This window comes from Polypterus senegalus, chromosome 9 (genome assembly GCF_016835505.1).
Source record: "Polypterus senegalus isolate Bchr_013 chromosome 9, ASM1683550v1, whole genome shotgun sequence".
Taxonomy (NCBI): Eukaryota; Metazoa; Chordata; class Cladistia; order Polypteriformes; family Polypteridae; genus Polypterus; species Polypterus senegalus.
Window position 1 is genome coordinate 15,236,087 of NC_053162.1, and position 13,985 is coordinate 15,250,071.

At 40.4% G+C, this 13,985-nt stretch overlaps 1 protein-coding gene across 1 annotated transcript in view; it reads left to right on the forward strand.

Annotated features, from left to right (window-relative positions):
- The first annotated feature begins 1,901 nt into the window (after positions 1–1,901).
- rgs3a (regulator of G protein signaling 3a) overlaps positions 1,902–13,985 on the forward strand; it is a 493,869-nt gene continuing 481,785 nt past the window's right edge. The window contains exons 1-2 of the mRNA XM_039762724.1: positions 1,902–2,054; positions 11,553–11,707. Of these exons, the coding sequence (XP_039618658.1) occupies positions 2,026–2,054; positions 11,553–11,707 (184 nt within the window). The 5' untranslated portion in view covers positions 1,902–2,025. The remainder of the gene's footprint in view (positions 2,055–11,552; positions 11,708–13,985) is intronic.

Below are 13,985 nucleotides of genomic sequence, written 5' to 3' on the forward strand. Positions count from 1 at the left end.
AACACTGGATATGTTATGGAGGTGAAAGTAAGAAAGTTTCTTAATGTGATTTATGTGGGTGGAGTAAGAAAGGGAGGAATCAAAAATGACACCAAGATTCTTTGCAGTAGAGGCAGGTCTGATGAGATCACCATCAAGATGGACTGGGAAGGAGCTCATTTTATTAAGTTGCATTTTAGTCCCAATTTGCAGGAGTTCAGTTTTGTTGTAATTTAATTTTAAAGAGTTCTGCTCCATCCAGGTTTTAATTTCACTAAGGCAGTTTGTGAGCTGAGAAAGCTCTGAATAACTTCCACTTTTAACATTGAAGTAGAGTTGAGTATCATCTGCATAAAAATGATAGCCCTGTCCATAGCTACGAATAATATGGCCAAGGGAAAGCATATAAATACAGAAGAGAAGAGGGCCGAGGACAGAGCCCTGAGGAACTTTTTGTGTGACTGGCGCCAATTAGGATCTGCTGTTGCCAGACTAACAAACTCTTCCGGATCAGTCAAATAGGACTTAAACCACTGGAGGGCAGTGCCAGAGATACCCCGCATGCTCTCCATTCTAGACAGTAGAATGTCATGTCTGACAGTGTCAAATGCTGCACTGAGGTCTAATAGAATTAATATGCTGGCTTGTCCAGAGTCTGCTGCCATAAGCAAATCATTGGTTACCCGTAGCAGAGCAGTTTCACAGCTGTGCTGCACCCTGAAAGCAGACTGAAAGGGTTCCATCAAATTATTAGACGTTAAGTAATTGGTGAGCTGGGAAACTACAACATGCTCAAGAGCTTTTGACAGGACAGGTAAGTGGGAAATTGGCCGGAAATTGTTTTGATAGCAAAACAGAAATATTGTGGGCCCCTATGCTTCTGGGGCTCCTGGCCAGTGCCCATTGCGCTCCTACTCTATGACAGCCCTTTTCATACATAACATTTTGTGTTGATTTGACTGCAAAAATATGTATACTCAAAAAACACCAAAATAAGTATAATGTATAAAACCTCACTACAAAATTGACGTTTATAAATCATAATCATATTATAATTGTGTGTATATGAATGCACCTCGAACCCTCCCTGTTGCCAGCCTAGAACAAATATGCTAATCGGCCTTTTAATTGTGTAATCATGATGCTGCAGACCTTCATTAGCTAGTAGTGCAGCCTCCCATCTGAAGTATCTTGACACCAAACCTGCATCTTGCCTGCATTTGAGGAGTCGGCTTTCCATTAAAGTGCGTAGTCAGGGAAAGGCGTAACTCCCCAGCACCTCAGCAGGTAGCTACTATCACCTGGTACATATGCACTGTATTTCAATGCACTCTTGTTTATCATGGCAATGTGTTGTATGTTAATTAGGGCGGCATGTAAGAATTTTACAATATTCTCTACATGACAATACTACAATAACTATTACGACTACTGTTTTTATCACTACTATTCACATAGCGCTCACGTATGCTGAGGCAACATTGAGTTCTCTATTAAGATATCCTTCATTTCTGGACACCTTTTAAATACACTCTAATGACACTAAATTCAGTTGTAAAAGTAACACCTCGCAAGTGATAATTTAAAAAATGCAATGCTTTAAATCAATTTATGACACCGCTGAAGTCATACACCTCATCACTGTCCTGATTAACGGTGCGACTCGAAATCAATGCATCCCGCCCCCTGAAGCGCAGTACTATAATATAATTGGTTGTTAGGATAAATGACAAGCAACTCTTACAGGTAGGTTACTGGATAAAGAAAGATTGACAACCTAATGTAACTGAAATCTGACAGCGATTGGTTAAACCTGAATGATTGACATGTCACCGCCTACATTCCAATGCCTTCTGGAGCCCCGCCTTTCTGCTGCAGATTGTACTCGGCGCTTATTTTAAATAAACTGTACTGTACGTTTGTAACGCGACTGGAAACAGACGTATGAAAAACGAAAAGGCGTAGGAAGGGACGCGAGGCAAAGAAACAGACCCAGGGAAACGGGATCGGTTTCATTGGAAAAAATACGTTACGAAACGCCTAGAAATGCATTCAGCTGGAGAAAGAAAAAGAAAGTAAGTTTGTTTGACTGTTTGAAGCTGGGGAGGGGGAGAATCGAGTAGCCCGTGTCGAACCCTTTATACTACGTTGGCAAGATTAAGCGAATCTGTTTAACGATATTGATGTATTTTGTATTTTTCTTACTCCGCCGTTTTTCAGTTTTCTTAATGTGTTTTTTCTGATTGCGCGTTTTGAATGCTCGTGTTCCTTGTGACCTACCACTTTGCCAGTTATGAACAGTTAAGTTAATCTCAGTTGTGCACCTTTGCCAGACACGTGAAAACAATGGCTTTGTTTAATTATTAATGAAAGCTTATCACCGATGCAGGTACTTCTACTAGGCAGTTGTTACATACTCCGATGCACACGAATGGCCGGACAGCTTCAGTGTGTAATAGTAAGTAGGTATCCATCCGTTTTCAGAACCCCCGCTGTGCAATTTGACGGTCACGAGGAGGAAATTTAGCTGACACAAGCGTTGCGTCTTCCGAGATGCGAAATGACACGCAGAGAAACGGGGAGAGAACATCCAAGCAGCACACAGGCATTCAGGTGTGGTCACCTGGTGTTGAGTGGCAGCCGTCCTAAACCCAATGAGTAAAAATAAAGCACAATCTTAAGATCAACTGGCATCCAGTTGTACTAACACGGGATTTTATTATCTGTACGTAAATGTGCCATTATAAAACTTGCATCTGTTCTAACAAACCCACAAAGAAGCAATTATTGTTAGAGTGACTGAGATCAGAATGTTTCTTGTAGCAGTTTTCAGATTTGGAATTCATCTGGTAGAAAATGTAGGATTCAATACATCAAGATCAATAAATCAATACAAAAAATATACAATGTTACAAAATGTTCAGTTTAAATATGGACATGCAACTTTTTCCCAAGCTATTCTAAAGAAGAGGTCATCCATTTAATTATTCTTAGAAGAGCATTTCAAATATATGCCCTCTGGCAGCTACTTTACATTCCAAGCGTGCAAAAAAACATAGGAGGCCCGCGTCTTCCTCAACTTTACATCACAATTTATTGGCCAAACTGCATATTGCTGTTAGGCCATGGACTGGCATCCTGCCCTAGTCTGTACCTATGAGGGGCCAAACAGGCCAGAAATCATAAATCTATTGGTTTGCGTGCAAACTTAAATGGTTTGAGTGCGTACAATACTGGTTTCATTCATATGAACTATATTGGTTTGTGTCTGTATATTATCGGTTTGTACGTGAACTATGTCCGTTTGTACATGCATACCACTGGTTTGCATAGGAACTATATTGATTTGCGTGTCTATATCACTGGTTCCAGTACGATTTGTTATTGGCTTGTGAGTGAACTGCATTGGTTTACGCTTGCATATTATCTGTTTGCTTATGAACTATATTGGCTTGTGTTCTGTGTCGGTCTAACAATGGATTTGCGTATGCACTGTATTGGTTTCATGCACGTCTTATACTGGTTTCATGTGGGTAACCTGTCAATTTTGCGCTTTGTTATGCCATTTTACTATTAGAATTTGGAGTCATGATGACTTTAAAAAAGATAAAATACTTTATTAAAGTGACACACAAAATTCCTAGATCCCCCCCCATTCATCCTGTTAAACCCTGCCGCCATGAAACATATCACCAACCCCTCCCAAATACCTGTCTTGCCCCTGGGCCCCCTCTCCCCAATTCAGACAGCCCTGCTCTTAGATTTAGTGGTAGAACCATGTATGGCGCAAATAATACCTGAATGTTTTTTTTTTTTTTGACCAAATAACTGCTAAATTCATTTCTTAATTTTTTAAGGCCGGTCTTGACAACCTTAGCATTATTTTCCCTTAATGAACAGCAATAGTTGAATGAAAAACGTACTTAAATTTTATAAAGTGGAGGATACTACTCACCTATTCAGTTTCTTAACCTACATATTTTAGTGTGAAAAGTGAGAAGCAGGAGTCTCCGCCAGGAAAGCTGGACATGATGCAGGAGCCAACTCTGGGCAGAGCACAAGTCCTTTGCAAGGCTCACTCACCTTGGGCTAATGTCACCAGTTACTGGTCTTTTGGATGTGGGAGAAAATCAGAGAAGCCCAATTAAAATAAATAAAAAAATAAGGTATAGGATGACCAATACAGGACGTCCATGTCAATTACACTTTAGTGATACTACAGGAAATCACTCAATGGAAATTTTTACGGAATAATATGATAGATTGTATGGTGCAATGAAGTACATTTATGTAATTTTATGTACACAAAAATTATAGTGAAGTGAAACGTACAGAAAATTAAATCACATGAGCAACATAAATATTTAATGTCAAGCTAAACACATTGAGTCAAATTAAGTACATTAAATACTACATAGACAGAAGACTGGAATGAGGATAGCTTACGTTCTGTGTCTACATCGACCTTTACAGATCTATTATGATGTATGTTCATTTCTTTCTAATCATCATTTAGTATGTGCTCTGGTGGTGAAACTGAACAATTTCTTTTGGCAGCTATCGGTGAACTTAGGTCAAACTGTTTTTGAAGAAGGTTCTGCATCGGACTGTCGTGGTGAAAAAGGAGCTGAGCCGTAAGGCAAAGCTCCCAATTTATCAGTCAATCTACGTTCCTACCCTCACTTATGGTCATGAGCTATGGGTAGTGACCGAAAGAACGGGATTGTGAATACAAGAAGCTGAAATGAGTTTCCTCCGCAGGGTGTCTGGGCTTTCCCTTAAAGAAAGGGTGAGAAGCTCAGTCATCCGGGAGGGGCTCAGAGTAGAGCCCCTGCTCCTCCGCATTGATAAGAGTCAGATGAGGTGGCTCGGACATCTGATCAGGATGCCTCCTGGACGCCTCTCTGGTGAGATGTTCCGGGCACGTCTAACCGGGAGGAGGCCCCGGGGAAGACCCAGGACACGCTGGAGGGACTATGTCTCCCAGCTGGCCTGGGAACGCCTCGTGATTTCCCCGGAAGAGCTAGAAGAAGTGGCCGGGGAGAGGGAAGTCTGGGCCTCTCTGCTCAAGCTGCTGCCCCCCGCAACCCGACCTTGGATAAGCGGAAGAGGATGGATGGATGGATGTTTTTGAAGAATATGGGGGTATAGTGCAGCCTGTAACAAGACAGAAACGATGCAACTTGTTTAGAGAAGATAGGTCAATTTTTTCTGAAGATGTCATTGCACATAGATCCTTGGGTTCGGAGCTGATATCTCGAAAACGTGTTGTCCCCAAATGTTCCGTCTTTGCCAGGGTGGATGTATTCATCCACAAGCTCGGCACAATGCAAAAAAACACATATTTTTATATTTATATTTTTTCCATCAGAAATTATAGTTTTTAGATGTGAAAATCCATTTTGATTTTCTACAGAAAAACAATAATTCCATGCTAAAGTCAACTTTTCTTGACATTTTGAACATCGTAGACTCAGAAGCTGAATTTAATTCAATAGCAGATTTTTGACTCCATCACCAAACTTCCATCTACTTAGAAGTAAAAAAGAAAACATGCCAAGTGTTGACAGATGTACAGTAAATGGGGGTAAGAAATAAACCTAGCCAGAAAATGCATTTGTGTTTGTTTGTGTGTGGGGGCAGCGTTTCATGTAAGAGTATTCCAGACCAGGAAGGAGTAAAGGATAGACCCTCTTTGTGTGGAGCAAACTGGAGCTGCGGAGTTTCTTGTGCATGTAGATCAGGGATACAGAATGATGTTTTATGTAGGGGGTGGATATTTTAACTATAAACTGAAGTTAATTAAAATTGACTCATGTATCCATTGTATGCTATGCTCAAAAAGTATATTTTTTCTAATCAAGCTTGCACTTAAGGTAGGATATTTTTGTGTATGTGAAATCCACGGACTAACTTTCTCCTGGGACTGAATTTTCTTGCAATCTCCTGCCTTGCAAGTAAATGACAGTAAATGCCCTGGGCACGTGTTAGTCCTTTCGAATGCTAACACAGGAGATTGCACGCTTAATCAGTAGTGTGTGCGTTTGATCGTGTGTGTGTTGTGGGTGAATTTTTATTTTTTTTGTTCTTTATTTTGCCTTATACAATTTCTCGTATTAGGAATTTGTCCGTTTTCGCATACCCCTTAGGGTCAGAGCGCAGGGTCAGCCATTGTACAGCGCCCCTTGAGCAACTGAAGGCTAAGGGTCTCGCTCAAGAGCCCAGCAGAGTAGGATCTCTTTTGGCAGTGACGGGGATTTGAACCGGCAACCTTCGGGATACCAGCGCAGATCCTTAGTTTCAGAGCTCAATTTTGGGGGCTGTTTAATTATAAAAGGAGTTAAACATCGGCTATTTGTGAAGCTGCAATATTCTGATCATTCTGAACTCTGATCAGCATTGAGAAGAAACTGTGAAACTCCAGTGTTTTCCTCCATTAAGAGGCTTGTCCTTTCAGCAGACAAGCCTTGTATCTTTCCTGACATAGATTGTCCTTTAATGAAATGCTGCCAATAAGGAATACCAGAATCACTGTGCGGCTTTCAGTCAGTGATCAACAAATGTTTCATGAGGTGAAAAAATGTGATATACTGAGGCTGTGATCAATGCTTTTTTGATTCTTTTGAGAAGAATCTGTCATGGGAGGGACGCAGGAGCGAGTGCAACGAGCCGAGGCAGGCATCTGTGCGAGTGTTCTAAATAATGAAAGAAAAAGTGCTTTGGAATCTATGACCCCCAACCAAGACTGTTTACGAAATAAAACGTACCCACAGGCGTATGCTTCTTTTATAAAATATATACAATAATGACGAGAGTGATGAAGAGAAACAGCGAAATTAGATGGCCGCACTGTGCCAACCTGTAAATACCAACCGTTCTGTTCAAACCGATGTATTTTTCTGAAACAACCTATATATCCAAACAGATGTATCTGAAACAATCTATATATCTGAATGGATGATGTTTTTGAACCGATGTATATATATATATACAGGGTATGTAAACTTCTCTGTTTAAATATTTCATCCAATCTATATATCTCAACCAATGTATATTTCTAAATGGATGTATTCAAACCAATGTATCTGACTAGATATACATATCTGAACCACTTTATATATGTACAAACCAATCCTTTTTTCCTGACTGGTCCCTTGTAATATAGATATATATCTGAGGTTAGGGATCCGTGTCGGAAGGTTGCAGGTTCAAATCCCATAAAACGCCAGAAGTGACTCCACTCCGTTGGGCCCCTTAGGAAGGCCCTTAACCTGCAATTGGTCTGTCCTGGGTATGACGTTAATCTGCATCCGGCCCTGCAAGCAGGTCCCCCAAACTTGCAGGGAAAGTTTGGGGGTGGGTGGCAGGCTTGGCACTCCAACCACTGTAAAAAAAAACAAAAAAAAAAAAACCTCACATTGTTCAGTGTGGTGCTGAGGTGTCAACTGTTGCGCAGCTGCACTCGGGTCTCAATCTGGGTAGCTTGTTGTGTCGTGTAATTAGTGCACGCTCCCAACCTTTTTTTTTTTTTTTAATAGTAAATCATCTATTAAAAGCACAAAGAAATTTGCTTTAAAGACCTTGTGCAATTATGTGTTTTATTTATTTATTTTTTAAATGCCATCCATCCATAATCCAACTCACTATATCCTAACTACAGGGTCACGGGGGTCCTCGGAACCAATTCCAACCAACGCAGGGTGCAAGGCAGGAAACAAACCCCAGGCAGGGCGCCAGCCCACTGCAGGGTGTGCGCACACACACACACACACACACACACACACACACTGGGGACAATTTAGAATTGCCAGTGCACCTAATCTGCATGTCTTTGGACTGTGGGAGGAAACCGGAGTCCATCCATCCATTTTCTAACCTGCTGAATCCGAAGACAGGGTCACGGGGGTCTGCTGGAGCCAATCCCAGCCAACACAGGGCACAAGGCAGGAACCAATCCTGGGCAGGGTGCCAACCCACCGCAGGACACACACCCACACACCAAGCACACACTAGGGCCAATTTAGAATTGCCAGTGCACCTAATCTGCATATCTTTGGACTGTGGGAGGAAACCGGAGTACCTAGACAAAAACCCATGCAGACACGGGGAGAACATGCAAACTCCACGCAGGGAGGACCTGGGAAGTGAAGTCTGGTCTCCTAACTGCGAGGCAGCAGCGCTACCCACTGCGCCACCGTGCCACCCCTTTTTAAATGCCAGCCTACCTAAATTTTATGATATTAAATACAGTAGCATTTGCTGGGAGCTAGAAATGTTCAGAATAAAATACGATCGAAACACTAATACATTGCAGTGATTTTTATATTAATTTATTTTATAAGTAATTACCGATTATTAATAATTCATAATTTGGAGTTTTATTTACATGTTGTGTTAGTCATATTCAAGTTGCCTCCTCCCTATAAAAGAAAAATACAGAAAGATGGTGAGAAGTAAATATCAAACAGCACAAAACATGTGGACAAAAACTGAACATGGCACAAATGCTTTTATTGTTTTTTGTATGGCCTATGAATTATTTAAAGAATTTTTGATGAGGATGGCCTCTGTAAAGTGTTCCACATTGAGAAGTTTAAACTTGTACCTTTGGAAAAGCTTTGTTTTCTAGCAGGAAAATAACCCCAAGCATAAAGCCAAAGGTACACAGGAATGGCTTTAAAACAGCAATGGTAATGTTCTGCAATTGTTGAGTTAGAGTCCAGGGGTCGCACTAGAACATGACGTACGGACAAAACTAGAAATGTGTGCACACAAAAAAATTCAGATGCATGAAACTGCGTAACCAAAGTTCTATGCACTTTCCCTTTATAAAATCCCAAATCAACGTGAATTGCAATGAGGTGAAAAATTGCACAGCAATATAAATAGCTCCTTCCTTTCTGTGTATTGTTAAAAGACAATGGTGAAAGCACATGTAATAAAAGAAAAAAAAAAGAAGAATTTCAGTGAATGCGAAATGCAGGTCCTGCTCAGTGAAATGGAAGTTTGGAAAAAAAAAATACAATTTGGTTGCTTAAACAACAGAAGGAAACTGATGTAGTGCTATTGCGTGGTGGAGACACTTAAAAGTTCAAGTTCAGAAAGTTGCACAATGCCTGAACGAAAAAAAGTGTAAATTATTTGCATTGTTTAACAAGACAAACAAGCATGCAGTAGATGCAGTTTTACTGTTTATTCTGTTTCAGACAATATTACAAAACTGGTGACCCCCGTGCTGGAGACATGATTTCACATGGTGATTGCCTTGTATGCTGCATCACATTTTGTCATTTTATATGCTATGTTGTTGTTCTCTTTCTTTTGGTTGCTCCTGTTAGGAGTTGCTTCAGTGGATCTTTTTCAATATCTTCCTGTCTTTTTTACATCTTGCTCTGTCACATCCATCACCTGCATGTCCCCTCTCACCACATAAACCTTCTCTTAGGCCTTCCTCTGGTTCTCTTGCCTGGCAGCTCTATCCTTAGCATCCTTTTCCCAATATACTCCGCATCTCTCCTCTGCACATGTCCAAACTAACTCAATCTCTGCTTTCTGACTTTGTCTCCCAACCGTCCATCCTGAGCTGACCCTCTAATGTCCTCATTTCTAATCCTATCCATCCTCATCACACCCAATGCCAATCTTAACATCTTTAACTCTGCCACCTCCGGCTGTGTCTCCTGCTTTCTAGTCAGTGCCACCGTCTCCAACCCATATAACATAACGGGTCTCACTACCGTCCTGTAGACCTTCTCTTTCCCTTTCTTGCTGATACCCATCTGTCACAGATTATTCCTGACACTCTTCTCCACCCACTCCACCCTGCCCGCACTCTCTTTTTCACCTCTCTTCCACAATCCCCATTACTCTGTACTATTGATCCCAAGTATTTAAACTCATCCACCTTCGCCAACTCTACTCCCTGCATCCTCGCCCCTCCACTGACCTCCCTCTCATTTACACACGTCTTCTGTCTTGAGACCTTCATTCCTCTCCTCTCCTCTCATATCTCCACCTCTCCAGGGTCTCCTCAGCCTGCACCCTACTATCGCTACAGATCACAATGTCATCAGCAAACATCATAGTCCACGGGGACTCCGGTCTAATCTCGTCTGTCAGCCTGTTTGTCACCACTGCAAATAAAAAAGAGCTCAGAGCCGATCCCCGATGTAATCCCACCTATGCTATCTTCTTATATTTATCTTTTGTATTCTGTGTTGCACTAATGCTATCAAGAAAAATTCCTAGTACATACTAGTGTACCTGCCCAATACATTTGAATTCTGATTCTGATGGACTTGTGCATTCCATGTCGCTCACATATAAACTATGAGAAGGGTGTCCTCAACACCCCGCACCACCCCAAAGCCATTTGCGGCTTAGCATTATGGTCTACCCTGTGTGTAGAACCGGCTACTTTATGGAAGCAAGATTTTTTTTTTTTTTTGGTGCTGATTTTGGCAGTTCTAGCTGTGACAAATATCCAGCAATGGAAATTGGGCATTGATATTCGGATACTTTGAATAAATATATGAATATTAAGTAATGGGACAAAGTTTTGCAGGGCTCAGAAATTTAGGAGAAACAGTTAAGCCAAAGCACCACCATCTTTGTTAGGACCTTTGCGGTAAAGAAAAAGAATGGGTGTGCTTATAAGATTGATTTTTATATTAAATGAGTTTTTGTGAGGAGTCTTGGGTATGGGTGGGTGGCTTAAAATTTTTTAAATATGCAAGCTGAAGACGTTTTGTTTATAATGATCCCAAAGAAATAGGTATGTAGTTCAGTTTATGAGATATTAAGAAGACTTTGAAGCATATTTAGCAAAGTTAGAAAAGAAAACTGTATTGCACCTGATTATGGATTCACAGAACCCTGATTATGAAGGATTCCAGTGATTGCAATGTGATTTTTATTATAAGGCCGAATTCCTTTTTTGAAATTTCCTGTACAATCCGAGTAAAACAAGAAATCATATGAAGAGAATTTTAATTTGGTTCTTATTTTTTATCCTTAAGCCCCATTAGCCTTGATCAATATTTGTGTGGTAACTAGTAGCAGTCCAAATCAAAGAAAAAAACACCTACACAAACACCTTATTTTTACTTTAAAAAGTAGGAAATGATTATGTCCCTGCGGTGGGTTGGCACCCTGCCCAGGATTGGTTCCTGCCTTGTGCCCTGTGTTGGCTGGGATTGGCTCCAGCAGACCCCTGTGACCCTGTATTTGGATTCAGCGGGTTGGAAAATGGATGGATGGATGGATGGATGATTATGTCTTTAGATACATCCCTGGCCAGACTGCAAGCTTTATTTTCAGTAGCATTTAGTGTGTTGTCAGGTACATTGTGGATTTTGGGAGCTTGAATTTTGTGATGATAAGCAGTACTGGTTTCATAGCCAGAAATGGTGCATTTCAATATGATATCTAATGGTGGTTTGAGGTTATTCAGTGCAGGTCTTAACATTTGGAAGTATTATATGGCCTACAGTAAACTGGGAAGCTAAACATTGTTTTCTAATAAAGGGGAAAATATTACTGCTTTGATATTCATGAAAAACACTTGTTTTCAGTTCTAGGCAAGCTAGAGCTGCAAGAGTTTCAGAGACTGATAGTGTGCCACCTCTTCAAGTCCAAGTTCCTGCCATCCGAACTGCAGTGAGAGTGAGAAATAAGTTATACCCGAGAAAGAAGAGAAGAATTAATCCATCTAGCTTCAAGGGGAAAGGTAAAATAATTTGGGGAGTGTAATAATGCACTTTCAAATCCAGGCTGATGCATTATCTTTGCTGCTGTTTTTGTTGTATTTGTTTTAGTTTTCCAAATATACATTAGTGACAATAAACTATTAATTTTTTTTAAGCATGAAAGGATTAGCCAGAACTCTTTCCATGAATACATTTTTAACTGATTTATGGTGATGGATAAAACATGTGCATAACAGATCAAACATCTATGCAAAGAGCTGAAAGCTGCACTCTGGAGAAGGCCCTCTTCAGACTTGACACAGCTGGAGCAGTCTGCTCAGGACAAGTAGGCCATACTACCCGTTGACAGGTCCGGAAGTCTCATGGAGAACTCCAGGACTCGCTTGTTTGCAGTGATTGCAAACTGTAAAGGTTGGGCAACAAAATGTTAGGTGAAGGGTCCCATCATTTCTGTGTCCATGCCATTTTCATTTGTGTCATTATTTGAAATATTCTGTTGAATCAAAACTGTAAAGCAAAATCTGGTTTTGATGTTAACTGCAGAATAAACAGTGACGAGTGTCTGTTACTTTTATCAGTTTCAAGTTATTTCAGAGATAATTGTGTGTGTTACTTTTTTCGGGGAGGGATACAAATTTGTTAATGACTGCAGTATACTATAAACTTCTCTTCACGTTCACAGTGATTTTTTTATAAATTTGCAGGTAAGGCATACAGTCTGTTTGCACCATTATAGGACTTTAGTACAAACAGCTGCTAACATCTGATTGATAGCGTGTGGCTACAACATTTTTAAAATGGGTTTTTATTATGTGGCTTTTTACAGTTAATAATAATAATAATAATTCATTACATTTATATAGCACTTTTCTCAGTACTCAGTTGGATAACAGCTTTGTTTAGAAAATGTTAATTAACTTGAATTGGCTTGTATCCCATACATCTCTATATACGTACAGTATATAAAATCCAACGTCTGTCTGTATGTCTGTCCGCTTTTCACAAGAGAACTAATTAACGGATTTTGCAAGGGATTTTTCTGTAATTTGCTTGAACATTCAGGTTGATTTTGTGATTTCTCTCATCGCTAAGGATTATTCACTTGCAGGAGTGATATATATTTCGGTACCGATTTATTTGCGCGAATCTGAGAGACATGCTGTGGGCCGAGGGGAAGGGGGCAGAGCTCTCCTCACTCGCTCGCTAGCCTCGGGACGTATCTTACATCCGCTTAGCTAGTGAACAAAAGATTTAGATCGGATTTTTTTTTAGAATTTTCTTGAATATTCCGGTTGATTTTGCGACTTCTCTCATCACGCTAAGGATCATAGTTCACTTGCAGGAGTGATATATTTGCGCTAATCCAATACAGAGGCTGCGGACCGAGCGGAGGGGGAAGCGTGATGTCAGGAGTGTGGAGTCAGTCTACCTTTGTTTTGGAGTGTAACTTGCTCTGCTTAGCTAGCGATAACTTTTTGTTTATCTATCTTTAAAGTTTGTCCTGTTTCACTACTACGTTGGTGGAGCTGCGGTGAACGGCTAGTTATTAATATAATTGTTAGTTTTGATTTCTTCTCCTTGTTTCGGTAGAAGAAATCAAAATTGAATTGGCTATTCAGCCAGTAAAATGCTAAATCACCATTAATTAAGTGAATCATGTGCATCATGAACACATACATGAAGTGAAGTTGGAGTCGTAGCTATTTGAAAGAAGCAATATGAAGGTTGCTGTGGGTGCAACCAAGGCTGATAACACTTGTTGAATGTTTTCATAAAAAGATGGTTAACATAACTGATATCAATTTTAAAGGAAATTTAATAGTATACAATACATTCTAGGGTGGCAGAGGTAGTGATGCTGCCTCACATTAAAGGGACTGGTGTTGCTTCCGGTATGGAGTTTGCATGTTCACCCTGTGTCCCCTAGGGTTTCCTCAGGGTGCTTCTGCTTCTTTCCACAGTCCTAAGACATGTAGGTTTGGTGAACTGGTGTTGCTGAATTAGCCAGTTTGTGTTATGATTGTGTTCACCCTGTGATGGACTGGCATCCTGTCTAGGGATTGTTTCTTCCTTGTGTGTGATGCCTGTTAGGATAGGCTCCAGCTGCTTAGGATCAGTGAGTTTGAAAATGGATGGATAGATGGACAGTGCATTCTTTAATAACCTCTTGGTACCCATAGAATTTGGCTCATTTCATTGACGTTATATTCTATTTGAAACTGAAAAAAATTCGCACTTAGCGGATCTCTACAAAAGTTTTTCAAAACCTGCCAGGATCTAATCAATAACATTTTAGAA